The 27,270-nt window shown below is 51.5% G+C and overlaps 11 protein-coding genes across 11 annotated transcripts; 3 read left to right on the plus strand and 8 right to left on the minus strand.

Annotated features, from left to right (window-relative positions):
• Positions 1-231: 231 nt before the first annotated feature.
• HO133_008953 (uncharacterized protein) lies at positions 232-1,472 on the minus strand (the record flags this gene model as incomplete). The annotated part of the gene is made up of 2 exons (XM_037299815.1): positions 232-368; positions 428-1,472. 2 exons carry the CDS (start codon positions 1,470-1,472, stop codon positions 232-234), a joined length of 1,182 nt encoding a protein of 393 aa, XP_037154641.1.
• A 1,097-nt stretch (positions 1,473-2,569) lies between these two features.
• On the plus strand, positions 2,570-4,138 carry HO133_008954 (uncharacterized protein; the record flags this gene model as incomplete). Its single annotated transcript, XM_037299816.1, has 3 exons — positions 2,570-2,903; positions 2,967-3,080; positions 3,723-4,138. 3 exons carry the CDS (start codon positions 2,570-2,572, stop codon positions 4,136-4,138), a joined length of 864 nt encoding a protein of 287 aa, XP_037154642.1.
• Positions 4,139-4,174: 36 nt separating this feature from the next.
• HO133_008955 (uncharacterized protein) lies at positions 4,175-4,446 on the plus strand (the record flags this gene model as incomplete). The annotated part of the gene is made up of 2 exons (XM_037299817.1): positions 4,175-4,329; positions 4,374-4,446. 2 exons carry the CDS (start codon positions 4,175-4,177, stop codon positions 4,444-4,446), a joined length of 228 nt encoding a protein of 75 aa, XP_037154643.1.
• Positions 4,447-4,894: 448 nt separating this feature from the next.
• HO133_008956 (uncharacterized protein) lies at positions 4,895-5,490 on the minus strand (the record flags this gene model as incomplete). Its single annotated transcript, XM_037299818.1, has 2 exons — positions 4,895-5,119; positions 5,251-5,490. 2 exons carry the CDS (start codon positions 5,488-5,490, stop codon positions 4,895-4,897), a joined length of 465 nt encoding a protein of 154 aa, XP_037154644.1.
• Positions 5,491-6,531: 1,041 nt separating this feature from the next.
• On the minus strand, positions 6,532-8,706 carry HO133_008957 (uncharacterized protein; the record flags this gene model as incomplete). Its single annotated transcript, XM_037299819.1, has 3 exons — positions 6,532-7,961; positions 8,013-8,330; positions 8,637-8,706. The coding sequence occupies 3 exons, from the start codon at positions 8,704-8,706 to the stop codon at positions 6,532-6,534; spliced, it is 1,818 nt and encodes a 605-aa protein (XP_037154645.1).
• Positions 8,707-9,132: 426 nt separating this feature from the next.
• HO133_008958 (uncharacterized protein) lies at positions 9,133-11,193 on the minus strand (the record flags this gene model as incomplete). The annotated part of the gene is made up of 7 exons (XM_037299820.1): positions 9,133-9,162; positions 9,262-9,726; positions 9,794-10,223; positions 10,459-10,536; positions 10,586-10,677; positions 10,733-11,044; positions 11,158-11,193. The coding sequence occupies 7 exons, from the start codon at positions 11,191-11,193 to the stop codon at positions 9,133-9,135; spliced, it is 1,443 nt and encodes a 480-aa protein (XP_037154646.1).
• Positions 11,194-12,197: 1,004 nt separating this feature from the next.
• HO133_008959 (uncharacterized protein) lies at positions 12,198-14,666 on the minus strand (the record flags this gene model as incomplete). The annotated part of the gene is made up of 8 exons (XM_037299821.1): positions 12,198-12,634; positions 12,667-13,034; positions 13,087-13,273; positions 13,429-13,508; positions 13,562-13,695; positions 13,981-14,184; positions 14,290-14,511; positions 14,574-14,666. The coding sequence occupies 8 exons, from the start codon at positions 14,664-14,666 to the stop codon at positions 12,198-12,200; spliced, it is 1,725 nt and encodes a 574-aa protein (XP_037154647.1).
• A 1,062-nt stretch (positions 14,667-15,728) lies between these two features.
• Positions 15,729-18,760, minus strand: HO133_008960 (uncharacterized protein; the record flags this gene model as incomplete). The annotated part of the gene is made up of 8 exons (XM_037299822.1): positions 15,729-15,750; positions 15,837-15,884; positions 16,075-17,508; positions 17,980-18,008; positions 18,059-18,136; positions 18,318-18,564; positions 18,635-18,685; positions 18,747-18,760. 8 exons carry the CDS (start codon positions 18,758-18,760, stop codon positions 15,729-15,731), a joined length of 1,923 nt encoding a protein of 640 aa, XP_037154648.1.
• A 527-nt stretch (positions 18,761-19,287) lies between these two features.
• On the minus strand, positions 19,288-19,987 carry HO133_008961 (uncharacterized protein; the record flags this gene model as incomplete). Its single annotated transcript, XM_037299823.1, has 2 exons — positions 19,288-19,391; positions 19,426-19,987. The coding sequence occupies 2 exons, from the start codon at positions 19,985-19,987 to the stop codon at positions 19,288-19,290; spliced, it is 666 nt and encodes a 221-aa protein (XP_037154649.1).
• A 1,679-nt stretch (positions 19,988-21,666) lies between these two features.
• HO133_008962 (uncharacterized protein) lies at positions 21,667-24,812 on the minus strand (the record flags this gene model as incomplete). The annotated part of the gene is made up of 2 exons (XM_037299824.1): positions 21,667-24,733; positions 24,784-24,812. 2 exons carry the CDS (start codon positions 24,810-24,812, stop codon positions 21,667-21,669), a joined length of 3,096 nt encoding a protein of 1,031 aa, XP_037154650.1.
• A 454-nt stretch (positions 24,813-25,266) lies between these two features.
• HO133_008963 (uncharacterized protein) lies at positions 25,267-27,107 on the plus strand (the record flags this gene model as incomplete). Its single annotated transcript, XM_037299825.1, has 6 exons — positions 25,267-25,545; positions 25,618-25,710; positions 25,761-25,969; positions 26,024-26,106; positions 26,171-26,240; positions 26,288-27,107. The coding sequence occupies 6 exons, from the start codon at positions 25,267-25,269 to the stop codon at positions 27,105-27,107; spliced, it is 1,554 nt and encodes a 517-aa protein (XP_037154651.1).
• Between the last annotated feature and the right edge of the window lie 163 nt (positions 27,108-27,270).

Consider the following 27,270-nt stretch of genomic DNA (forward strand, 5'->3'; position numbering starts at 1 on the left):
CTCAGAGATCGTACCATGTCTCATCTCTCATTGAGTACGAGATCCATGATGGTGCTTTAGTACTAGGCCTCTACGCACGAACAATGAACGTAGTTCTCCCGTAATTCCCCTCCCTCTACTGGACAAGCCCAGCACTACTCATCTCCCTGAGACTCGCAATGGGACAGACGTGAGGAAGTAACAATAGCAGTATGAAACCGATCAATACCACCTCACCCACACAACTAACCCTCAAACACGTTTAAACCTCAACACGCACTTCTCCCCCACAGGACCCGAAATGAACGTATCCGCCTGCTCCATGCCCCCACCATGCACAATCTCCGTCGTCCAATTCGTATAAACCGCCGCAACGACCAATTTCATCTCTACACACCATCAGCCACCGAAAAAGAAACCCAGCAGGGCAGAGAAATCCACAACCGACCTTGAAGTGCGAAGTGACTCCCCAAACACATCCTTCCCCCACTGCCAAAAGCCCAGAACCACCTCCTCATCTCCTCCCCCTCCTCACCCCCCACATCCCACCGCTCCGGGACCCACTTCTCCGGCGCCGGGAACACGGCCGCGTTGCGGTGCAGACAGTACGGGTTCGCGCTGACCCTGACGCCGCCCGGGATCTTGCCGTAGCCGTCGATGGTCGTGCCGTTGGGAGAGAAAGGGGTGAGGCGCGGCTGTTGGGCTGGCGCGGGGGCGTAGAGACGGAGGGTTTCCTGGAGGATGTTGTTGAGGAGGGGAAGGGCGTCGATGGAGCGCGGGGAGGGGAGACACCGTCCCGCGTTTGCGTTGGCTCCGTCGTCACGTGCCGGGTTGAGAAGCGGAGGGCTGAGGGTGAGGAGTTCGCGGCGGAGGTGGTCCTGCAGGTCGGGGCGCTGGGAGAGTTCGTGCATGAGGTATGTGAGGGCGATGCCGGAAGTTTCGTGCCCGGCTACCAGGTGGTCCAGCATTTCCGAAGCCGCGGTCATCATGGTGGGTTTCAAGCTGGGGGCGTCAGACTGGGCGGCTTCTCGGAGAGAATGGGCCAAGCGTCCGTAGACCACAGGCTGTGTTTCTAGTGGTCCGTCCCTCACTTTCTCCGAGTTCATGAAGCGCTCCGCAGCTTCACACATTGAGAGGCACCACCTTTCGATCTCCCCACCTGCACGTTCTTGCGGAAGCCGGACCTTGAAGGTCTTGAACTCTTCGAGCCAGTGACGCCGATATGCGGCGTCATTCATAAAATCGGTGCCATTGGACAAGCCGAAAAGATAAGCAGAGGTGAAATCCATGCCCACAGCCTGCATGAAATCCAACACATCCATCTCCCCACCGTGCTCATCAACCTCGTGCATTATCGGCAGGAACCGATCGAAGAACAAGCAATCTGAAATAGCCTGCAGATCTTTGGAGCTCTGCAAATAAGATTTGGAATAGAGGTTTGATACCATGCGTTTCTGCACCGAGTGTGGCTTATGTCCCAACATGGTGAACATATTGGGAGTGCCATAATTCACAAAGGGGTCAAGATACCATCTGTGCTTTTCGAATCCGCCGATGTAGACCGTCCGCAACGCTTCTGCACTATTCACGCTGATCTCATTCGGTGCAAGTCTTACCACCGGACCATGCTTCTCATGGACAGCAAGAAGATTGCGGACTGCTGTACTATTTCGTCGCTCAGACCAGATCCATAGTGGAAGGATGGACGCTGAAAAGTGGGCATTGGGAATCTTTGATAAGGGGGAAAAGAAGATGGGGAATAGAAAGTATTTGTACAGCAAGAGCAATAGCAGGAGGGAGACCCCGATGATTGTTAGCGAAGCCATACTATGTCGGATAAATTGTACAAGAGTGGGAGCAGAAGGATATAGCTCTTGAGATCAGTTTGCGTTCGACAAGAGACGGAACAATACAGAAAGTACACAGGGACATCGTGCGGGGTTGCTGCACGAGAGTGCAAGTGGTTATGCAGGGTCCACAATTATAGATCTGGATAGGTCAGCTTCTGCAGCTGATACAAGTATCTCATGGCAAAGCTACTGCAATCCTTACATGCCATATGCACGTCGACGACATTTGAGCGAATCAGCGTGTTCTTTCCACCCACCACTTCAAAAACACCAGCACAAAGAGAAAAGTACTTGGGGCTGCGAAGCGATGACAAAGTAGTGATGTTGAACGCCACCTTGACTGCACAGTTTCCGGTCTGCAGTAGCGTGATTACTTTCACCTGCGGCCTCCTACAACCGTGGGCCTCTTGGGTGAGATTCAAAGCCGCTAGTCCTGGAGTTGATTAGTATTGCTGGCGCTCCGACCCTCGCAACTGTGGAAGATATCTTATATTGCTGCCTACAGCATTGCGCGGTTGAGAACAGTGTATGCTGATCACCGTGCAACGTTCGAAAACCGCTGGATGAGACACTATCGCATGAAATTCTCCGTTCCTTACAGTAGACAAAACTCCTGATGCCGATCAGTCATACACTCAAGACCTACCTCCCTTACTTCCCTCACCATGTCTTTCAAAGCGACCAAAGTAGACCTGGACAAAGACTGGGATGAACTATTCGCCCCCAAATAGGCCGCATGGATGCACCCCCCACAAGCCGTCTGGGAACTCATGTTCCCAATTGTTAGCCACGGACCCAACGCCGAAGCAGAAGCCATCAAGAAGGGTTCTGCGGTACAGCTTCAAGGAAGCAGAACGGGCCCCCATGATCAATGGATCAAAGTCAGCGACACCGACACTGGCAAGATTGTAACCGGGGCGTTGTGGAAATTCTACAACTCGAATCCGTATCGGGTGCCGTTCGGCGAGTTCGACCCGACATGGTTCTCCGAGGGCGAGCCGAGGGACTTGTGTAACTCGATGAATACGCAGTTGAGGGCTTGGAGACCTGAGACCATGGCTGCGCCGCATGCATGTCAGTTTCTATCGACCGTGAAGCTGGGAACTTTGTTCAGTCCTGATCCTGACTTTTCTGTAGTACTCAAAATTTTATTCACACATCCGGAGGACCGCAATCGGGGAGTGGCTGGGCTGTTGGTGGAGTGGGGGACACGTAAGGCTGATAAAAGGGGCCTGGAAGCGTATGTGGAAGGTACGTATCTGGGTAGACGGGTCTATGAAAGGTACGGATTTGCTACCATGCAATTGGCGGAAATGCGACCTTGACGCTCGTGATGTGAAATGAGAAGTCGCATAGCTGCATGTTGTACCAGAGTATTGAGCCCTGACACAGCCTTTGCACATGCTGTTTCCTTGCTGTACTGGCGTCGGTCCGCGCTAAAAGCAATTCGCTTATTTCTGGTTAGATCGAATTTGCCTCTGACTTAGCCCACAATGACGGTCATTGATATAAGACAACCTTCGTGAGCCAGATCTTCCGAGGCCATTGATGGAGTACCTCGAAGTCTTCGGTCTCCGTCATGTCCTGCTGAATGATCCTTCCCGCACGTTTGCCCTTCCCACCGTGCCTGATTCCTTCCTCTCCGTCTCATTGAGTCCGTTCTCTCAATGGGCTGCCAATGGAGCCAGCTTTTCCCACCCGCACCCACCTATACCGCCTCCCCCATCCCCTCTCTTCTTGGCCGCGTCTCACCATAACCGGCGCCTCTTCCGGCATCGGCGAAGCACTCGCCAACCTCCTCTACTCCAAGCACGCCAAAGTCTATCTCGCAACTCGTTCCGAGAACAAATCACTCCGTACCATCGGATCCATCAGCCCAGTGTCCGGAGTCAGAAGGCCAGCTCGTACATCTTCACCTCGATCTCGCGGACCTATCAACGATCAAAGCATCCGCTGAAGCCTTTCTCGCCAAGAACACCCGGCTGGACATTGTCTTCAACAACGCAGGCGTCCTATTACCACCGCAAGGTAGCAAAACAGCTCAGGGCCGCGAGCTACAAATCGGCACCAACTGCCTGGACCTGCTCCACTTCACGAAGCTCCTGCGGCCCATGCTCGCCGTCACGGCCAAAACAGCGGCAAAATCCTCCATCCGCGTCGTCTGGGTCTCATCCAACAGCGCCAAGATATCCAGCCCGCAAAACGGCATCGACATGACCGACATCGATTATCACATCGACAAGAACGCAGTGACGAAATGCGGCACCAGCAAAGCGAGCGACATCTTCCACAGCAGCGAGTCCGCGTGACGGTATGGAGGCGAGGGTATCATCAGCGTATCATTGATGCCCGGCGCGCTGAAAAGCGATCTGAATCGACATATGCCGAAGCTGGTGCAGCTACTGCTTTTGTGGACCTTGCAGGAGGATCCAACTTTTGGTGCGTATACGGAAGCGTTTGCGGGGTTGAGTCCGAAGGTGGATCAGGGAAGGAATGGAGCGTATATTGTTCCTTGGGGAAGGTTCTATTATGACTTGAGGAAAGATTTGGTTTTGGCGATGGCAGCGGAGGAGGAGGGTGGAACGAGACTTGCGGAGAGATTCTGGGAGTGGAGTGAGGAGCAGGTGGAGGCATTTGTTGTGTTCTGACCTGTAATTCTGCGTGAGTGTTGGGGTGTGAGAATCTACTGAAAGAGAAGTTTTCTTGCGTAGTGGACCATGAGACGAGCACGTTGAAGGAGGCCATATGGCTTGAGAAAGCTTGCTGTAGCAGGGAAGTAAACAAGGCTTTGCTGTCGAGCAATGCAAAAGTCTCGAACATATTCATTTCTTGGTATCACTATCCTGCCGTTAGCATAGACCTTGGCCATAGTCATAAAGGGGCATACCTGAGCTTCTAGAAACAGACATGCCGATGAAGCCTCCGTGATGAAGCTTCTCGGCACCATGTGCACCACATGTCCATCCATCTTCTCCATTGGTGACAAAGAATGCCCCGCGTACTGGCCTCTCAGTATCCTCATTATCTTGCCGCACTTCGCATCCATCATTTTTCCTACCCGCCATTTATTCATCTTTCACCCCATCCCCCTCTGGACTCCGACTCTTATTCCTCGCACCCCTTCCTCCCTTCCCTCCACCTCTCCCCTGCCCCTGCTTTCCTTCCTTAGGCGGCGGTCTCACAAAGGCGAAGTCCACCCCGATAGTCTGATCGAGCAGCTTCGTACCATTGGCGCCTTCAATAGCCGCTTTGGCATTCGCCACGGTGGGGTATTCGACCAAGACGTAACCCTGTGTAAAGGCGCCATAAGTCAGCCCAGACTCTCGCGGATGATCTTCCTCAACCTGTTGTATACCCATCACCGGGCATGCCAACTGCACTTGCTGAGCCGCCAAAACTTGGCCATGTGGTGTAGGCGTACCTTGACGTACCCAGTCCTCCGATCCAAATTCATATGCAGGTTCTTGATATCACCGTACTCGCCAAACAGCTCCTGCAAATCTTCCTCACTCGCCTCCTCATGCACGTTGGTGACGAGTATAATCCAGCCCTCGATCGAGCGCACGGCTACAGCTCCGGAAGAGGTGTGCTGATCGGTCGTGGAGGGTTTGGAGCCGTTGCGGGGCGGGGAGCTGTCGATTTCCATATCGTTGGAGGCCATGGTTGATGGAGCTTATGGCTAACTGTAGGATGAGGGTGGGATCGTTCAGTGCGTGGGGTTGGTTGCGTGAGAAGCTGCTGCTATCTACTTGGGTTAAGGTCTTGGCGGCGTATCCGCAATGACGCTAGCAACATTCGCCTTGGCACATTGGGTTTTAGGGCACTGTCTGGGGCGAAGTGGAATCTTTGAGCTGTATCATGAATGTCCAACTACAGCTACCAGCATTTATTACAAGTGCTACAAGCAACGGCCCTAATCTAAGCCCCAGAAATGCATTCTGAGTTGCTGAGGCAAAACCCAAAGACAGCAAATAAAACACGTGCAAAGAGTCGTCCTTGGGAAGGTCATAGCATATCTACAATCCTGGGGAGGGCTACGGGCTGGAGATGGCAAGATTGTTGCAATGTTGGGGCGGCGAGGTTTGGACGCACCATAATGAGGGCCCCGTTAATCCCAAACGTCCCCAATCCACTCTCGTTCTTTCCTTGCCTCAATCATTCATTGTAAAGTAGAGGATTGCCAGTTCAGGAACAAGGACCTCGATTGAGAGATGAGACGACTAACCATGTTGCACTTACATAGAGCAGCACCGCCGAACCCATTATGAGCTGCTATCTATTATTTGGCGCGAGACCATCCACCGCGACAGCTACATCCTTCAAGGACGACTGTCAGTCAAGACCCCAAGTCAGACGCAATCTCCCAGGTGACCAGCAAGTCCACTCACCCCGATGCCGTCATCAAGTATGTTGTGCACGTCGAAGCCGAGGTTGTAAGGGTAAATCCGAAATGAGCTAAAGGTACCGCTGTGATGATCAATGAAGCACACTCGCCGATGCGTAATATTGAGCCGATGACTTATCTGTCTCCATCTCCTGCTATCCAGCCCAGTATGATACTTGCATAGGAGGTCGATTTATAGAATGATGAAACGAATTGTTGTAGGACTGACAGCGTTATGATATATTGAGGCATCCGAGTGGAGATTGGAGTCTGCTGTGGTAGTTGCTTGCCCCAGGCTGTTGCCATGTTCCGAACTCACTATCCAATAGGAGCGAATGCGTACCTGGGCATCTGTGCCATCTTCTCTTCTGGGCTGACGTCGTTGTCTGAGTATATCAGCTTCATATTCTTGTCCTTTTCCTTCTTTCCCTTTTTCTCCTCGGCAGGCTCTTCGACCTTAGGCAACTCTGTTTTGGTCTCTACAGCACCCGCAGCTTTGTCTGCGTCTTTGGCTGCGCCTGAAACAAGATCATCCAGAGAAGTAGCGTTGGCTGAAAGAGGGGCCGGGAGCGAGCTTGGCGGAGGTCCACTACCCGCTGGCCCACCAAGACCTCCATTTTGACCATGCTGCTGTTGAGCATTGTGAGAATGATCTGTAGGAATGGGCGGCCCAGGCAGCTGTCCTTGGTGCATCTGCTGCATTTGGAAAGCGTTCACTGGCGGAGCACCAAAGGAAGGTCTTTGAGGCAGTCCAGGTGCTGGCGGCAAGCTTCCAGGACGCTGGGGTATGTTATGCTGCGATGGTGTATGATTTGGTGGAGGCTGGAATTGGTTTTGTTGGTATGGAGGAGGCGGAGAACCGCTGTATGGGCCATTCTGGAAATTTGGAGGCCCGTTCTGGAATTGGGGTGGAGGCCCGTTCTGAAACGGCGGTGGACCATTTTGAAACTGATTCGGTGGTCCGTTCTGGAAAGGAGGCGGCCCACTTTGGAATTGTGAAGGACCATTGTGGAATGGAGGAGGGCTGTTCTGAAATTGAGGAGGCGGTCCATTCTGAAATTGGGGTTGAAAGCCCGGCCCGCCTTGCTGGGAGAATTGCTGAGGCGGCCCAAAGCCTTGATTTTGAGGTGGACCGAAATTTTGCTGTTGCGGGGGAAATGGAGACTGCGGTTGTTGAAAGGGCGGTGGTTGCTGAGCGTAAGGTTGAGGAAAGGCAGAATAGGACGAGTTTTGAGGTGGGCCTCCAAAAGGCATTTGCTGTTGTTGCTGCTGCTGGGGAGGATAACCTGGCGAGCCGGCCTGCTCAAAATCACTTAGCCGAGGTTGGATGAATAGGGTCGTCGGATGACTCACATAGTTGCCAGGACTCTGACCCAAGCCTGGGCTCTGATTACCTTGCGCCATCCCACCCGGCGTGTTGGCTCCACTGCTAATCCCAGCTGCCTCTTCTACCGCCTTCTTTGCTTTGTGTTCTGCCAGGCGCTTCTTCAGATCAGATGGAGACTCGAATTTGGGTTTCTTGGCTGGGCCTCCTCCCCCTGCAGGTCCAAGGTTGCCTGTCGCAGCTCGGCGCTCAGCTTCAGCCTGGGCGAACTGTTGTAGGACGCGCTGATTGTGGCTTTGGGCGACATCGTCCGGAATACCCTCCATGCCAAAAATCTCGACATCCAGGCCTGATCGATTGGGTAGCGCATTTTCAATGATGGTGAGGGTTTCCTTGTGGACTTGAGTCATGTGGACCGACAGACCTAGAAACCGCGTTAGCTGAGAACTTGACAGCTGGTGAGAGGACCACATACCGCCTGCCGTGTTCAGTCTCCGTGCGCATCGCTCGCACTTGAAGTGTTTGGCCTTCTGGTGATTGATGAGGATTTTAAGATCGTCGAAGTCCCGCTCGCAGTAATAGCACCAGGGCCTCGCGAGGGTCTCTTCGATGTCAGGGTGCTTACGCTTTGCTTTACCCATGGCTTGTTGAGTCAGCGGCTTCTCCAAAGGGGATCGATACCTGCAAAGAGTGTAGGCAAGCTCTGAAGCAAAGGGTTGTAAGGCTCTGAGTAATGTCCAACTCGAAGACGGGATCGCAGAGATGAGGTTCAGAGCGACGCTAGCTGACAGACCTTACTTCTTTAGGCCTTAGCCTATAGCCAAGTTTCTTCAAAAGGTTTTCTCAGAGCCTCTCCTCCTTCCCTGCACTCAATCATCTAGAGCGAGACTGGCCCTACAGCAAGAATTCTCTACATTTTACCGCTAGAATGCCTAGAGGGTCGGATTGAAACCAGTGTTCGGCTTTCACTTCTTCTACTCGGCGTTCACTTGACCTATGCCCGATTATTATCTCACAATCGAAGTGATGCATATTCCCAGCATTCAAAGGGTCGCATTTGCGTTCTAGAAAGAATAGACCTTGCGTAAGGATATCTTACTGTGGCTGTTCATTTCGATTGTTATGAGTACGAACATCTCCCGGTGCCTTGACTTGTCTTCCACAGGCATCTTGTCGCTTCCTAGCATAGCAACAAAAGATATTCGACCCCTTAACCCGCTTCTGGGATACCGCAAGGCTGCCACTCAGTGTGCAGATACCTAACAGCCTCCGCGTCATGCGTTGGACTGCGAGGTAGGTCGATCAATCTATCAGTTGCAAGAGGAAAGGACCATCATAGTTCATGCCTTCTTCTCGAAAGGGAATACCACGGGGGCATGACTCCAAGCTGTCCTACATACCATCACGGTGTACGAATTATTGGATCGTAAAAACGGAAGACATGGTTTCCTGATTTTGTCGCAAGCAAGTGTCTACCTAGGCAAGAAGTTCTCCACAAATCCCCTCTCTCATCCATCCATCTCAGCCGCAAGCTGTGAATCCATTCGAAGTCATCACACCGTTCACAATTTTGATGCCATCTTGCCTCTCCCTTCTCAAACCCAACTGTCCTCGTCGAGCGAGCCCTGCGTTCCTATTTCGGTATGCACTGTCAATCAGTCTCACATCTTTGGGGCTGATCAACCAACGCTTTTCCTCGGCATCGAAGCGAGCAACTTCCGTACCCCGTATGGTTGCCGAACATTCTCCTTGATGCGCTCATTCACAGAGAGCTTGATCCTCGTGGAGACCTTGTTGTACACGCTCTTTGCTGAGAAGACCACCAGCGTCTCCGATTTTACTACCTCTTCTGAAATGGACTCAAGCGCTGATTGCGTCATGCCAGTCGTGCCAAGCTCGATCATTCGTAGTGTTTCGCAGCTTGACACCTGTGCCTTTACACTGTCCACCACATCATCTCCGAGGTAATCGTATCGCATGCCAAGATCTTCCGGTGCAAAGCTTTGGTCCATGTGCATGGTTATGAGTCGAGGATGGCCTTTGAGAGCTTGCAGTATCGACTTTGGCGCCTCGGATTCCAGCCCGCAGGAAGCGAGAGTTAGACGAAGTAGTGATTTATTGCCCGCAAGGCCTTCAGCGAGTACGCTTGCGCCAGTGTCTGCCATGGGGTTGGCGCTTAGGTAGACTGACTCCAATGTGCAATGTGGGGATGAGGTAATCCGCGAGACTCTTGCATGCGGAATAGCCTATCCCTACGGCATTCAGGTAGATATGCCTCAGTGAGGTGGGGCTATGGTGATTTGCCAGAAGTGAAAAGAGATGAGCAACACCTCCGTCGCCCAATTCTGTCTGATCGAGATCGAGGGTGCGTAAGTTCAAGGTCTGAGTGATCGATTCGCACAGGGCAGTAGACGCTTTTGGAGCAAGTGGATTTCGCTTGAGCCAGATATTAGTGATGGAAGTCGAGGTTGTCCACGCAGAAACAAGGCGCTCAAATCCAGCAAGGTCAATGCGATTACCGGCAAGGTACCAGGTCTCCATGCGGTCGGGGTGCGCAAGTACAAAGTCCGAGATCAGCCGGGCACCCACAGGCCCAATCATATTATTACCGAGCAAGAAGTGGCGAAAGAAGTTATTGCCCTCCAGACCGATCATTAAATGAGAGATATTGGGTGGGCCGAGCACCCTAGCAAAGTCAGCACCAAAGTCCAAGCGAGGCAAACAATAGGCGTTTGTTTCCGAGGATGAGCGACAGAGGAGCCGAAATGTGCAGCTCGGACTGCTCAACACTTCGTCGTGGCTTGGTCTCGCAAAGCTCAGTGCCAAAAACAGGCTGCGTTTTGTGGGAACCAAATATAACAAGTCACACGATAGAAGAATACAAGGTTGGCGTCAACAAAATCTTCGTTTTGATAACTTACATCTTGCAGAGGTCCATACGTCCATCTTCATTCAGTATCCCTTTCGGATTCAGCCATTTCGACACCGTAGTATGGCTCCTGGCCTTTCAAACCCTGAAGGGATAAGGGTCAGCATGAGTTCATTGACGCGAAACTTTGGGTTATAGCAGGGTCACGGAGCGTGGGACCAAGCCGTCTGCTAGCTCTGCTGACTCGAAAACGGATCGATCGGGAAGAAAGCTGTTTGAAAAAGCCGATTTACAATCAACGTATCATGAGTACCGCCAACACTCACATGGTTGAAGAACGCTGCCAACCTCTCCTCATCACTGATCGTGACAGACATAGGCAGTGCAGGCGCTCCGGTGAGAGGAAGTGGACCCTTGACTCCGTCCCACGGACCTTGACGAAGAACCCGCTGTTTCCACTCGGGACGGTGTCTCGCCTCGGCTCTAGCCTGTTCTTCCGCTTTTTGCTGGGCTTGTATCGCTTTCCGAACGAGCAAGATATCTCTCTCGTAATTGATCACCTGTGCTATGTTCGAGTCGGAGTCACCTGGATACAACAGCCCCCACAACTCCAAGTGCGAGAGCGGCGCTGTCTCGATCTAGCAAAGTTCGGAGATCAGCATACCCATTCGGAAAACAAAAGATATGGCTGCGAGGAGCAACAACCCCGTCATGTCCCGCGGAACCCGTCTCCCGACTCTCCGAATCGTACGTACCTGCGCGTCGTCGACGAGGAGCTTTCAGACATTCCGTGTCTAGCGTTCCACCACGGTATAAGGCGCCGTAAGACTGGCGGATGAGGCTAGCCCAGTACTCAGCACCGTGGGTGGAGCAATTGTCCAGGGACGAAGGGCGTGTTTTATCATCTTGCCCTCCGACTGAAGTGATGGACAGAGACAGGCTGTTTGCAGAGCAGTCCGCATCGCCATCGTTAGGCAAGGTGGACTTTATTAACAAATAGTATTTGGACGGTGACACATCTGGTCTGTAGCCGTAGCCATGATTGCCATCTGCCGTATAGTAACAGAAACCAGTCAAACATGACTTAGACCAGATCCGCAGATGAGTTCATTCATTACCATTGAAACCGACAAGAGTCTAAGGAGCCATAGTATTCCGACTCACTAAACACAGCCCCCTCGACCCCATTATACCTCAGCCTAGACGCGTGGCACCATGCCGATAAGACACAACTTCGTCTCCAACTCCATCCAGATAGCCTACCCATCACATCAACATCAAACCACCAATAGCCTGTGCCCTATAGCACAAACACCCGCTCCCACAACACCGGCCCCTGATCAATCAAGTGCTGAGATATCGAAGACAATGCCATCAAAGCCATCGATCAACCTCACGTCCTCAAACATCGAGGTCCCTCATAACTCCAGTCCGATCCAAACCAGTAAAGCGCAGCTCCTTTACGACTCTTCCGAGATCGAAGCGGCGCAGCGAGGAGACGCGGTGGCTGGGGAGATGAAGGCTGGGGAGGGGGAGGGGTACGGGTATCATGTCATTACGTTTCTGAAAGGGGATGATGGGCGTTTGTGGGAGTTGAATGGGGGGATGAAGGGGGCCGCTTGATAGGGGAAGCGGCGAGGGAGCGTTGAGTGGGAGGGCGCCGGATTTGGGGGTGCGGACGTTCTTGGGGGATGAGGTTGGGTTTGGTCTTGTTGCTTTGGCGCCTACGGAGGTGTAGCTTTTATGTTTATAATACAGGTACGAGTACGCACGTGCGATGTGGAAAAGGGACTATTCAGGCTTCGGTCCTTTCGCTTCTTTCCTCACGCTGCCGACTCCAAGCTCTCCCTTCCCGTGCTTACTTGCCTTTTCTTTATCGACGCGGACATAGGGTCGGTAGCGTGGCTCCCACATTTGCTCTCGGATCCATTCTTCGAGATCTTCGTCGTTCTCTGGGATCTCTTTTTCGGTAGCTAGGTCTTCTTCAATGGCTTGCTTAATGACTGCCTTTGCAACGTGGACGCTGATTTCTCGTACATCGATGACATCTGGCACGAGCCCTTTGTCTGGGTCTTTGAGAGCAGGCGATTGAGCGGCTATGGCTTTTACTGCCGCTACAAGCATCTTGTCCGATAGGAGGCGTGATCTACACAAGACGGCGCCAAGACCGATGCCGGGGAATGCAGTCGAATTGTTGCATTCAGCTGCAGAGATGATCAGCTCTGGTCCTGCATGGAGGGGTTGTCTACCGCTCACTTACCAACTTCATACTTCTTGCCATTGTACTCCACAGGTGGGAAAGGACTACCAGTAGCTATCAAAGCTTTGCCCTCTGACCATTCATTGATGTCCTTTGGATCCGCCTCATGCAACCGAGTAGGATTGCTCAAAGGGAAGATGATAGGTCTTTCAACATGCTTCGACATCTCCCTGACTACCTCTTCGGTGAAGGCTTTTGGTTTCGTTGATGTTCCGATCAACACATGTGGCTTGACTTCCTTGATCACGGTAAAGAGGTCGTTGTGGTCCTTGCCCTGCCACTCTTTGTCATCGCGAGCGAATGGGCCTTGGCCGATCGTGAGGTCTTCACCCTGGGATTTGAGCAAGAGTCCAGGTTTGTCAACGCACCTTGCAGGAGATCGTGAGCGAAGATCAATTTTGAATCTTTGTTGTGACTTACCAGATTTGCTTCGCTGCATCCTCCTTGGACTTGCCGCTCTCAGCTGCAATGGCATCTCGAACTTGATCCGCGATGCCGATTCCTGCTGTTCCAGAGCCAAAGACCACCAGCCTCATATCTGTGAGTTTCAAGCCGCTGACATGGAGACCCGCCATGATAGCAGCCAGTGTGATGACTCCTGTTCCTTCTACGCAGTTTTCGGAGTCAGCACTGTTTACTCGAGCTAGGAAAAGGAGTTGCAAGACAGATCTCTTGAGTGAAAAGGTCTTCCTGCTCCCGAAACATGTCTGGCGACTCAATTCCATTACAAAATAGGAATAACCAGCTCCGAAATGTACGTACGGACGTCGTCGTTGAAGCAAGCGACCTCTGGCCTGTACTTGTCCAGTATTCTTCGGGCATTGGTCAAGCCAAAGTCCTCGCTGTCACTTGTGAGCAATGTATCAGGTATTCAAGCGTTGCGGATGCTACTTACAAGTGTAGATAGGCGCCGGGATACAACTTGCGTACGGACTGGACGAATTTGTCAACAAATTCATCGTACTCTTTACCACGTACTCGCGGTCGTCGAAGACCAAGGTAGAGATCATCGTTCAGTAGTTGGTGGTTCTGGATTATGGTCAGCTGCTTGTTACCATCTCGAATAGAGAGGTGACGCACGTCTGTACCGCAGTCAAGGACGACTGGCAATGTTCGAGAGGGATGAATGCCGGCACAAAGAGTAGTGAGAACGAGTTTGGCAACGGAGATCAAAATGCCTCCAACGCCTGTGCCAACCATGAGCGGGTGCCATGAAACTGGAATCGGTCCTCCCTACCTTGGTCACCAATGCCGAGAATCTGTCCTCTGGTCAACCCTTTCCGAACCAAGTCAACTGGGTCCATGGAGAATCACCTCTTCACCATCAGTCACGACAATATAGTCAATGTCCTCAGGATCACCCCATTGAGCCAGATTGTCCTCAATCCGATCTTGGTCGAAGATATTCAAAAAGCAGCCTTCTGGTCTCCTGAACACCTTTGAAAAGTTCTGTATGGCATCACCTTCGGTAGGCGTATATATGATACCGAACATCTCTTTGAGATGCTCTTGTATAAGCTGAAAGATGCGCAAAGAAAGCGGCCGTCAGTATCTTGCGACGATCCACGCAAGCAGAGTTCAACGAACTAGTAAAGGAGTGAGGAGGTAGATTAGGACACGTACCTTATAGTAAAGCACCTCATTCTGCTCTTTCATACTCGTCATAAAAGTATTCTTCGCCAACGCGTCGGTACGGCTGCAATACTGTCGATAGGCTCGTTCGACCTGCGCTTCCAACGTCTGTACATTAGGAGGTAGTAGGCCGTAGAGCTTGAAGTCTTTGCGTTCATTGGATGGAAAGGCGCTACCTTTGTTGTGGTAGGGGGAACGGAGGAGTGCTGAGCCCTGGATCGGTAGTCAGGATGGGTTGGTTGAGAGAATGGGTAAGGGAGTTGGGCAATGAATACAGTCAAAGCACATTCTTCAGGACCAGAGGTTGACAGAGGGAGATGGCCAAATTTGGGATTTTTCTTATCTTTAGGGTAAGAAGAGGAAGACATGTTGCGGGAGGAGGTCTGTAGGAGAGGAGGGTTGATCAAGCAACTTTGGCGGGCTGAGGTCAATGACTTTGTTGTACGACGTTTTAGGATGCTGCTATGTGGTGGTGTAATAGATGCCATGAAGGAGCAGGGAATAAGTCGGGCAAACGCATTGTTGACCCTAAGAGCCTGAGGCTTCTCGCAAGTTGCACGGAAGAGCTTACGTCACACCGTAAACTGGGAAGGGTCTACTTAGGACCTGGCTTTACCACTGGACTACTACTGATGTTTTTTCAGTCTGAAGCCGCAACGGAAAGTACACATCCTTCTGTTATTGTATTGGGGTACAGCTACAGATAAGGGTTGTGACGGGATATGCCTGGAGAAGGCTTGTATGGTAGTATGATACTGCAGGTCATTCTTATCTGTAGCCAGTGCATGCTACATAAGATTGAAAAGATCTATCTTCGTCCAATGGAGACGCAACGTTGGGAAAGAAAGCAATCCTACGCTGATCCGTCCAAAAGATGAAGTCCAAAAACGCGCTCAGGGCAAAATGCCACAAGCGACAGGCTACAATCGGCACTGTTGCTATAATCTGACCCAATAGGAGACATTCTGGATAAGATCTTTATTCCCGTCCACGGCCATGACGCACTTAGCCTGATGTCTGCATTTTGCGCTTTCCGTTTCGCACGGAAAAATCTCTCGCAGTCCTTGCAACTGCCACCAATGTTATCCAGGCTGCTGATACTCTCCACGACCATTTTCATCATTGTTCTGTCTTCCCTAGTCTCACACGAGCAGGCAAGAAACCAACATCATGCATCGCGCCGAGGACTCTCCTTTGACCGCATGGATGCCTTACCCTTTGTCGCTCCAACATTGCTCAAGCCTCGAGTCACCTTTGTGCCATACCTCATGGGCCCAGAATGGATAGTCGACCAACACGATTTTACCTGTATGCTACCAATCGGCACGGCCGCCGCGGTTATGCAAGACTTCTATGAGGACCTCGCCGCGTACGCGGCCACCACATTGACTCCCGCTTCATGTGGTTACCAAATATGGCTTGGGCAGCTTTTACTGGAGGTTGTGGCGCCGCCTAGGGTCGTCGTCAGCTGGATAATCGTACAGCACTTTGCGTTGGATATGCTGAGGATGACCAAGAGAGGTTACACAAACACGTACCAGATCAACTTTATACACAGGCCCACAGGGATGATGGTGACGTTCAATCTGTACATGGGATTGCTGAGGGCGGTGACGGGAGGCGGGTCATAATCTCAGATAGAGTCGGGTTAGGACACCGGGATTGATGCCAATGCCAAGCTTCAATCGCTCTTTGGGCGTTCTCGAGTGATGTATTGATTGGTGAAGGGCCCTTCCAACTATGTATCCGGTTCGGGTTTTAGCTCCATGGGCTCACAGCGTCTTCTCCTTAGCATCCCCATTCTCTCGAGCTGTGTATAGGCTCCATCCAACGATGCCGTTTTGTACATATAGTCTCCAGCCCACGATACCCAAATACACAACAGTAATCATATCCAAGACATGCACTGCCCACCAAATATGCTGTGATCCCAAAGCGCATGTCGAGTACTGAAACTTCCATTCTTTGACGTTGGGGTCGAACCAGGCGCTCAGCAAGCCAGCATTTCCACCAAAGTCGCCCATCATGCTTCGGACCGTAATTTCAGGGATACCTGGAACGGCACCGTGTCGAGAAAAGCTTGTCGTGTTCCAATCTTCCGCAGCCCAAGCTCTCGACGCGAAATCCTCATGCTCAGGTAGGTAATGGTAGACGCCGCAGCCTTCGTGATCGTGGCCGGTCAATATTATGCCCTTTCTGCCAAAGCCATTGCCAGGAGCTTCTAGGTTCCCACTCATGCCGTAGATTCCCTCCAGTATGTTCATACTTGCATCGTAGCTGAGATGATTTTGCTCCTTGACCCCAGCACCGTACTGTTCCTGGTGATAGGTGAAGTAAGGCCCGTCCACGCACACGCCAGCTTCTTTGTAGAGCGGTAGATGGGTGAGTAGGATGGTCCCGCTGGTCTTGTCCTCGACAGGCCGCGAAGACGAGATGACGTCGTTCATGAACTTATAGGTGTCGGCTTGAATACTTGAGTCGAGCGCTGGCGGGTCGAGGTTCAGCGAATTGAGCACAATGAGCCTCAACTCAGGTACTTCCTGACCTTCCTCCTCAGGAAAAGGCAGCCTCAATCTTGTCTCCCAGTTCGCCTTGCCAAAGACCCTCTCAAATCTTTGAAGCCTGTCCGAAGTGATATCACCAGCGTATCCGATGTCATGGTTTCCAGCCACATTGATGACCCTATTCACCCATTTCTCATCCAGACCGATGATCTCAGTACGAACTTTGTCGGTGAGCTCGTCCTCAACCCTGGTGCCACCATTGAACACCCTCTTCCAATATCGCGTCCCCCGTCGCTCGAATTCCTCATCAGTGACCCATTGACTCCCAATCAAGTCTCCCAGCACAGCGACGTGTGTCGGGTGCGTAGACCAGTGCAGCGAGCGGTAGATGTGGGCGAGGTAGTAGTCATTGCCGAAGAGGTCTAATCGCTTGCGGTAGGACTGGAAAAGGCGCGGTATGTCCGTGTAGATAAGATCTCGCCAGTGTGCCAGGAATATGTCCGACCGCTCCTCTCGGGTTCTGCCGGTCTTTATGTCTGACCAGACATTCTCGAGACTGGGAAAGGAGCCATTGGTGGTTTCGTGGAGGGACGAGTCACCCTCTAACTGGGGGTCTCCGAGTACAAGGAGACGGAAAGGTGGGACTTGGCCTGCGATGTAGCTATTGGAGGTCTGGGCGTCCTGTTGGGCGGGTGGAGTCGGGAAGCTGCAGCCTTTGAGAAGCGGGTAGAGATACAGGTAGCATGTCGATAGATTTGCAACTGTGTAGAGGATACAGCAGATAGCTATAAAGATTTGATGCATGAAGGATAATTTCCTACCTGTACATGTGTGTAGGTTGGATGGTGGGTGAAGCTCAGGGGAGAAGTTAAGATGTTGGACAGAGCTTCAGCTGGCGATCGCATTGCTAGCTCCAAATCTACACTATACAGTCAAGCCTATTAACAGCTCACAGTAGTCATGGCTGCTCTACTTTGGCGCTCTACATCCATTGGCAATTCAGCAATTGGCCCCACAGAATCGCATCTATGCACAATAGACAGAGACACAGCTGGTGACAGCGCCTCCATTTGCAAACATCCCCACTGATTTGAGCTGTCTAGACACGGCAGAGGCTATATCAAGCTATCATTGCTCATCTTCGTTCTTGCTGTTCCATGCAATTCACCATCCTCACATCACGACACCCGAATTGCTTGCAATACGCTGGATGCTTGTTAGCAGAAGCTTCGCACGGTGGACGGGTAAGTAAATACCGGCCACAGCTCTGCCGCCTCCTTTCCTACGGGACCTGTGATAGCCGACCCCTTCATTTCACCTTTTGGATTGACAATCTGTAGGATAGCTGCGTCAGCGTGTCATCGCTCAAAGGCCGCGATTGACCGTTAGAACGTCCCAGCTGCTGTCATGCCAATCTTGCCGCTGATCCCATCTCTTCTCGTATAAGGTCCACCAAAGCAATCTCAACAGTCTCGTAGCCTTAGGATTCACATCCACGCAAGGATGACCACTCACCACACCAGCATTATCCTCGAAGTACAGATAGACGCCATCCGCCCTCCTCCACGGCTTGCTCTGCCGTACCACCACAGCCGGCATGACCTTCTTTCGCAGCTCAGGCTTTCCTTTCTTGACTGTAGCCATCACCATGTCACCAACACCAGCAGCGGGAAGACGATTGAGACGGGCACCGATGCCTTTGACGGAGATGATGTAGAGATTTCGTGCGCCGGAGTTGTCGCAGCAATTCATGACAGCGCCGCTGTGGAAGCCAATTCAGTCTAGATCTAGAGTGCAGGAATTGGGCGCTATTGGTAGGAAGTGGTGCGTACACTGGGAGACCGAGAGTCATCTTGAGCTTGTTGCCCGAGGCACCACCGCGTCTGTAAATATTCAAGTCAGCTAGGAGCCTGTTATGGAGGATACGTTGATAGCCGTGCGTACCCTCTCTTAGCCATCTTGATTCACTGTTCGTAGAAAAGGAAGATGAAGTCTTTGTGGTTGTCGATAATGCTAGATCTTTGTGTGAAAGACTTCGGGTAGAATTTCGCGCTATGCTCGCACGGGCTAGAGTGACACCAAGCCTAAACAGAAATAGTACATTGAGCTTCAACATCACCTCATACCATGAGCAAAGACAATTCTTTCAAATTCCATCGATTTCGACTTAGAATCCTCCAAACACACAGTGTGATGCTTCTTTGACCCTAGAGCCTAAGATTGTATTGGATTGCGACCATAGATTGGCGAGGATACGACTCGGACTCCAAGGGACGCCATCGGTCCTGAACTTGCACGCTTTAGGATGGCAGTCCATTTTCCACTACTGGTATGTTCTAATACTTCTGACAGCTATTGACATCGCCCTACCATGACCTCATAATACTTTAGAAAGATACGAATCCAGCTATATATAGGGAAATCGTCTGCTCGTATCCATCCAGTTATAAATAGCGGCGAGCTCTCTCCAGATCCTGCCCCCAAATCAGCAATCTCTTTTGAGTACCGCTTTTCTCGCATCACTGCTGCTTCTACTCTGCCATGCCTTTCCTTTCGTCAGCTTCTCTTCTGCAGTATCGTCAGCGAATTCTGTTGCCTTGAGGCCAAGGATTGGATGACGCACCCATTTCATCCCACATGATGTCAGCGTTACGGTTGCAACGAATACTCTCCTTACTCAAAGAAGACCAAGACGATCCACAGCAAGACCAGAGATCATCGTCCTCAAGGTCAGATAGATCAGGCGTGGGCAGGCGCGGTGGTGATGGCGCCTTAGGCGGCATCTTCAGATGCGCCATTGGCTTGGCGTTGGCGCAGTCGACAGTACAATTGACTGTCGACATATGTTCCAAGCATACTGGTCGTCTCGAGGGCCTGCGAGCTTCTCGCCGTGAAGCTGTGGCTGCCTTGGGCTCAATGACGTGATGTCGAGGCATCGGTGACGACGAACTTTTTGCGCTTTTTGTTGCGGTAGGTTGGCTTGATTTGGCAGCTCTGATACTCGAATGCTTCTCCTTAATTACCTCTTGTGGAAAGAGCACGAAGTCATCTGGCGGCGGCGATGCCCTTGATTGGTGAATCATGACTTCTTTCGAATGTTTACTCTTTTTGGTTTTGACGAATTGAGTCAATAAGTTTTGGTTGATGGAAGTTGTCTTGTTGATGGTCGGGGTGGTCGACGACATGGTTGGGGCGGATGAAATGGGAGGGTGGGGTATGAGACGGCGAGCAATAGGACACGGACCAAGAAAAGGAGGGTGATACTCGAAACAGGTATGTAAGATCGATGATAGATTTTGATGATCTTTGATGGCCCACAAATGCTAATAGTGGGTGATGGTATCCAGGTAGACGACCGTGGAAAGGATGAAAACAAAAGGAAGAAGGGAAAAATTTGGGAGGGGGGCCCGGGTTTTGTTGTTCAAAACCGGCTAGGGTAAGCGAATCCAGCCAATCAGGCACGGTCTTACTTTACAGCCCACCCCGATTTTACCCCACCATGGGCTCATCAATTATCCTCCACCGCTCCGGGACTCTACGCTGGAAACCGAGTTGGCACTGCAGCCTGCAGATGAATCCGACTCAGAGTGAAGGATTTTGTGACGATCCATCCCGTGGCCAACATATCACGTGATCTCGGCCATCATACTTGGAGCGCACGATTATCGGCGAAGATCGACACGCATGGTCATAGACTAAAGACTGCGCAGCATTTTATCCTCTTAGGTCATCGCGCTCCCCCATTCGTCTCGCACTGTTGCGTAGAACAACCTCTATTGTCTAGCACAACGCGTGGAAGTGACATACACCTCTCCATAGTATCTTGAGAATTCTCTATCGCAAAGGGCCCTGGCTCCGGCAGAATCATCCGGTTCACATCACTGCTGGACGCGCCAGCATCCATGTCTCTTCTAGATCCCCCGCACGCTGCTCCCTACTTCTATCACTCATACCAGCGACTCTTCGCTGGCTTCACATGCCACCTTCGTGCCTGCTCACTGGTAGGTCCTACTCACTCCATATAGCACCCATGGATCCTACAATTCATCTCGTCAGGCCATGCTCCCCCAAGCCGCTTCGTACTATGCCTGACTGTCACCATTTGGACCATTTGTGTCATGGTTTCTACATACCAAGACTCTTGGCATAGGTCTTGGCGGCCGTACATGTCATGGTTTCTACCTACTCCTGTTGTCCAGAAGTGAGTTACTTGATGAAGCAAGGACACCGATAGGTCCTTCCGCTTAGCCGGATATCGCTCGATCGATTGGTGTCCTCGCTTTATCAAGTAACTCACTTCTGGACAGCAGTCTTGGCATGGACCCTTGCTTGGCACAGGTCTTGGCGGCTCTACGTAGTCCACATTTCCCACTCATATAGACCATCATTCATATTATATCACACCAAACAGTTCACACAGCCATCAATCGCTACACTTTGCTGCATTTCCCACCTTCGTCCCCAGCTGCGGCATATGCACTAGATTGAAGGCACTGGCAGGCGCCTACCATTCATCATTCTAGATGGCTTGGAGCCTATTTCACATGGGCCTTGCACACCATCTCACATATCTGTAGACCTCATTTCGAGTACCTGTTCTCCAGCAGATTCAGGTTCTGGTTACATGGCTTTCATCCATGGATCCATATTCTCGAGACGTTACTTCGTATTCTTTGTACGTACATTTATCAGAAATATGTAGGCTTAGCTTCATGAATTTCCGGCTATTGCACACTCACTGAACAGGCCGCAGGCAATCATGTAAACGACGTCGTTCGTACATTCAACTGTATATTCCAAAATCATGTATAATGCAGACATATTTAATACAGATTATGATAAGGTCCCAAATGTCAAATCGTGCTCATAAGATTACCAAATTGCTAATCGGAACTCCCTGCGCCTGTACCGAATACCTCCTCTTTATCCCCAAACCCACAGCTCTCTCAAAGATTTCATAAGTCCTGTCCCCTCCTCCCACCATAATCATCGCGATCGGATGGTGCCTCGGCAGCCCACTAGCCGTTGTCTGTAGACTCTCCAGCAAAGGCCTTATCAGCCACCCAGAAGGCAGGCCTGGCTCATCTTCGTAGCTGACTACGATGACGAGCTGTAATGACTTCTTCGATGGGGCGAAAATGGGTATGTTGCGTAATTTCTCGTCAAAGCTACAGCCGCCGCGCTTGATGACTATGACTTGATGTTCCTTTGGTACGGAGGTGGGGAGTCTGCTCTTGCAGTTCTCGTTGGTGACGTAGATGCTGTGCCACGGGACGTCACCTTGAGGCGCGCCGTGAATGTCTGGCCCTAAGGCATCGTCGACGTCTGGTAAGGGTGCCAGTCCAACGCCTACGGGTAATATGGCAGCAACGTATTCGCGTGGAGAGTGTTTCAGCTTGGGTAAAGGAGGGGCCGGAGTTGGGTCGACGATCAAGGAGGCGACATGCTGCAGGAGGGAGCTGAAGGCTTGTTTCATGTTCGAAGCGACTTCGGGTTTAGCTGCTATGGAGGCGCCGAGGACCAGCTCTGAGCCAGAGGTTGAGCTTTCGTTGTTGTCGACTGGATCACTAGTGGGTCCTTTGGGTTCAGCCTCTTCAGATGGTTGAACGTCGACTATGAGGTCGAGCATGGAGGTGTCACGGATTCTTGTGAAGTTCGGATCTAGAGGGTTGACTACATTGGATGCAGTATCTTTGGCGATGAAGATTCGTTCATCCTTGCCTAGAAGAATGTTGTTGATTGCTTGGACCCTGTATTCTTTGCCGATTGCACCATCGTCAGTCTCGAAAGGCACATCTTGGATCATACCAAGTCGCACACCGCCCATGGAATTGATTAAAATCCCATTGCCAACGCGCTGAAGGAAGCCAGGACCCATCAACATGTTGGGTCCCGTGGGAAACGTTATGTCGAAAGTATGTTTAGCTGTTATTTTGGAACAAGTAGCATTGTGAGGGATTAATTCTAATGGTAACGTCCACGGAAAATATGTGTAATTAGATGGCGACCGTACATCCGATATAGATATGCTTGGGTGGTCACGAGAGTACTCAGCGAGTGGCGACTCCACGTTATCTCGTGTCGGCATTAGGTGCAGACGCGCAAGGTTCGCAGCATGGAAAATATCAGCCCTGGCAGCTGTGGCAGAAAGGCTGAATGGAAGCATTGCTGGCGGCATGGGACAAGTGAGAGCACCTTGAGAATCGTCGCCATCACCTTTACTGTACATCCCAGTTTGCCGGCTTCTTGAGTACGAAGATCTTTCACTGATCCGACGGGGAAGGATTAGTGGATGACCTTCAGTGCTAAATACGAAAGGTGCATCAAGCTTGTTCAGCGGATGATCCTCATCAAAGAGCAGGAACAGGTACTTGGTCGTCTCCCCAAGAAAGAAGCTCTCCATCCGATCGCTGAGGTCGCCATTTCGTACATCCTGTAGACCAGCCCAGCCACACTTCGTCCAGCAACGCCTCTTGATGTCTCGAAGAGTCATCTCGCCAACATGTAGATACCAGGGATCGTGAGTTGCGCGATAGAGATGATAGGTGGACTCAATAAACTCAGGTCTCCCTCCCCACCAGCTCAAGCCACTTTCGATGCTACCGGTCGATGTTGACCATCTCTCTGGCAAGGCTGAGTAGCGAGTCCAAAGTGCGGTGGCGAGAAGATGCGTCTGGGTTGCTTCTTCGAGATCGCCGGTCGTGGCGAGTAAGCCAGGATAGAAAGCACTCAGACTATCAAGCCAGAAAGCTCGAGACGCACCGGTGTAGAGGTCGGCTTGCACGTAATGAGGGTGTATGTACATATCTCCGCGGTAAAGGTGCCGTTTGATGGAAGCATGCGATTCCTGCCAGACACGACCGAATGCTTCAGCTGTTTGCTGTCCTTCGGGCACTGGTTTCGTGTGTACTGAGGTCGGAGTTCCTTCCGTCAGATTATGAGATTGGTCCCTTGGCAGTGGCGAGCCGGAGAGGAGGACACTAGCTTTGTGTGCGTATTCGTAGAAGCTGTCGATACCGGCACCTATGCCTGTATAACCACTCAACCACAGCCCAGACTCAGCATCAATGCCAGCACCAACAAGACCAATGCTACTCTTCCTCTCCCAGACCGACCAAAAGGCTCGTTTTGCAAGTTGTTCGTAACGCGGATCGCCTGTCAACCGGCTCAAAGTTGCGAACTCTAAGACCAAACTACCAGCTCCTGCACTGCATGTCTCGGTCAATTCTGCTTTCGAATTCTGGGTTGCTTGACATTGACCAGTCTCGGCATTCTGGTTAAGGGGAGAATTGACGTAGAATGGCACACCATGCCGAAGGTTGACTCGGGGATATGGGATACCGGTTGTAGTATGAAACGCTGGTAATGTGCGGCGAGCAAGGTCCTGGGCAAGCCGTAGAAGCTGCCCGTCATAGACAAACCCGTTTGGCCACTGGATCGGAAGCATCTGCTCTGCGCCGCGATCATTCTGGCTGGAGCTTTGATCCTTTGGATGGTAGCCTTCGATGGGTAGATCTCCAACCGCGAAAAGGTGTGCGCTCAAAAGTCCGCCAACACCTCGAATGACCGTTTCAAACACCTGAACCTTGCTGTCTACGTCGAAGCCTGTTGCACGTTTGCCTTTTCCAGCCTCGCCGCTAGATCCATCGCCATATTGCTCGACCAGAGCTCCGACACCTTTCTGAAATTTGGTCATCGCCTTATTCTTGCTTCCAATTGTCGACGGCGATGACGCCAGTATAGCCAGTGTGGAGAGGCTATCGATCAGAGTCAAGGAATAGTTTCCCAGGGCATCGTTAAGCTCAATGTGGGCAGGGTTGGCGCGATCCCGCGTCAATGGTCCGCAAAAGATAGGTTTCAGCTCATCCTCTGGGAAAGCATGCTTCATGTAGTTGTCGAAACCATGATAGAACATATGCTCAGCCTCAAGTCTGTGGTCGGTCATTAGCTAGGCAGCGTTGAGGATTGTTACTGCTCGTACCTCATTCCTTTGATTTCGCCATCGGTCATGGTCCAACCGCCGTCTGCCCAGAGGCAAACCACGAGGAGACATGGTAGCAAAAACAGTCCTTGAAGGCGAGTAATGCGACTGCCTTCTGACTTCCAGCAACGTAGGGGCATCACAGAGGGACAGGTGAGGAACTAAAGACATGGGAAGGGCGCGTACTGGGTAAGGACTGAACATTGCATGCCAGCTTAAGAATGGTAAAGCAAGTATAAAGCAACGTGAATTGGATCTGCTCGCTGTAGGATGCAAGGAGGACACTTTGACTCTCCGATCTTGCATGAGACCTCCGCCGCTCGGCTGCAGACGCTGCTTTGAGACTAGCTTCAATATGGTCTTGGCATCAGATGTTCGTGGAAGCTTTGAGTCAACGCGGTTGAGTACCGTAATACGAACAATGGACGCAAAGACGGACAGGACAGACCCCCTTCCATAGTGTAATATACTACGTACTCCGCCATGGCGACGGACCTTACTGCGAAGGTGTTGGACGTCCTGTCCCAGACCGACGAACCAATCCTGAGCACCGATGCCTTCCCTTCCACGCCTTCGTCGGAAATCAAAAGTGCGCTAGACAGGCTGAAGTCTCGAGAGATGGTGGCCTATGAGACGCTGGACAAAGACGAAGCTATTTTGACCCCCGAAGCTGAGGATATCGCCGCCAATGGTAGTCATGAGGCCAAGGTGTTCGAGGCGGTGCTACAAGCTGTGGAGGGGATGAAGATCTCGGATCTGCCAGTACGTTGGCTCAACTGTATGCCAGGTCGACTGGAAGTGAGGTACTTCATAGTGTGCTGACCACGTTGGCAGAAAGCTGTTGGCCAGGAGAGCGCAAAGATCGGCCGGGGTAAAGCTTTCAAAGAGGGCTGGATTAAGAAGGACAACGACATTCTGAGGGCCAATGTAAGGGCAAAAGCTTTCGTTTTAAGACGCACAGCTGACAGCTTTTTTAGAGAGAGTCGATAACAGACACATCTCGCGAACAACTCCAAACAATACAAAGCACTCGCACACACCCCGATCCTAAGATTCTCAACGACCTAAAGAAGCGAAAGTTGGTTACTATGCACAAAGTCATAAGCTACAAATTTAGCAAAGGACCGAAGTTTGCAAGGCAATTCGTCAAAGAGCAGACAGATTTGACGGCAGAAATGCTGGCTAGGTAGGAGGGTTCCCGCTTGTGCCATGGCGTAACAGAAGAGCTGATACCATGCAGTGGGACCTGGAACACGGTCAGCTTCAAGCCATACAATTTCAAATCTATGGGTGCCCCAACCGGTAGTGGGGCTCTACATCCTCGTACGGACCCTCACTGCTCACATCAGCAGAGGAAGAGGCTGGTCTGGCTAACATTCGCCAATAGTGAACAAAGTACGGCACGAGTTCCGACAGATCTTCTTTGAAATGGGTTTCGAGGAAATGCCAACAAACCGGTATATGCGGCCCGACTTCAATGCACACTCTTTACTGAATCTACTAGGTATGTCGAGACCGGCTTCTGGAACTTCGACGCCCTCTTTGTCCCCCAACAACATCCCGCCCGCGATCAACAAGATACCTTCTTCATCTCCGACCCACCCTACGCCGACAGACCCCGCGAAGACCCCCAAGAAACCCAACACCTCCCCAATGGATCAGCATCCGAACCTTTACCAAAAAAGCCTAAGCAAGACTACGAGCAATATTTCGAGAACGTGAAAGAGGTCCACGAAACTGGCAAGTATGGCTCCATAGGCTATCGCTATCCCTACAATGACGACGAATCCCTCAAACTCGTCCTCCGCACTCACACCACGGCTATCTCAACCTACATGCTCCATAAACTCGCCGCCAATCCCCGGCCCGCACGCTACTTCTCGATCGACCGCGTCTTCCGCAACGAGAGCGTCGACGCTACACATCTCGCTGAATTCCACCAAGTCGAGGGAGTCATTGCCGACTACGGCTTAACCTTAGGAGGACTCATAGGCTTCATGGAAGTCTTCTTCGCGAAAATGGGCATCCACCGCTTGCGTTTCAAGCCCGCCTACAACCCCTACACCGAACCCAGCATGGAGATCTTTGGCTTCCACGAGGGACTGGATAAGTGGGTGGAGATAGGCAACAGCGGCATGTTCAGACCGGAGATGTTAGAGCCTATGGGTCTGCCGCCAGATATGAGGATATACGGCTGGGGACTGAGTTTGGAGAGACCGACCATGATAAAATACGGCGTGAAGAATATCCGGGAGCTGCTGGGGCACAAAGTGGACTTGAACTTCGTGGAAAGTAATCCGGCCGTGAGGTTGGAGAAAGATTAGCATGCTCAGGTAGTAATGAATGACATTCTTTGATTGTATCTAGTCATGGTGTTGCTAAATGAGTGTTTTTCTATCCCAACTGCTGAATGAGTGTTTTGATTTCCATACCCTTTGACTATCCCACTCCTCCTCCGCCCAGACGCTGTGATTGAAATGAAAGCAA

Source organism: Letharia lupina (assembly GCF_014066315.1).
Source record: "Letharia lupina isolate WasteWater1 chromosome Unknown contig_6, whole genome shotgun sequence".
NCBI lineage: Eukaryota > Fungi > Ascomycota > Lecanoromycetes > Lecanorales > Parmeliaceae > Letharia > Letharia lupina.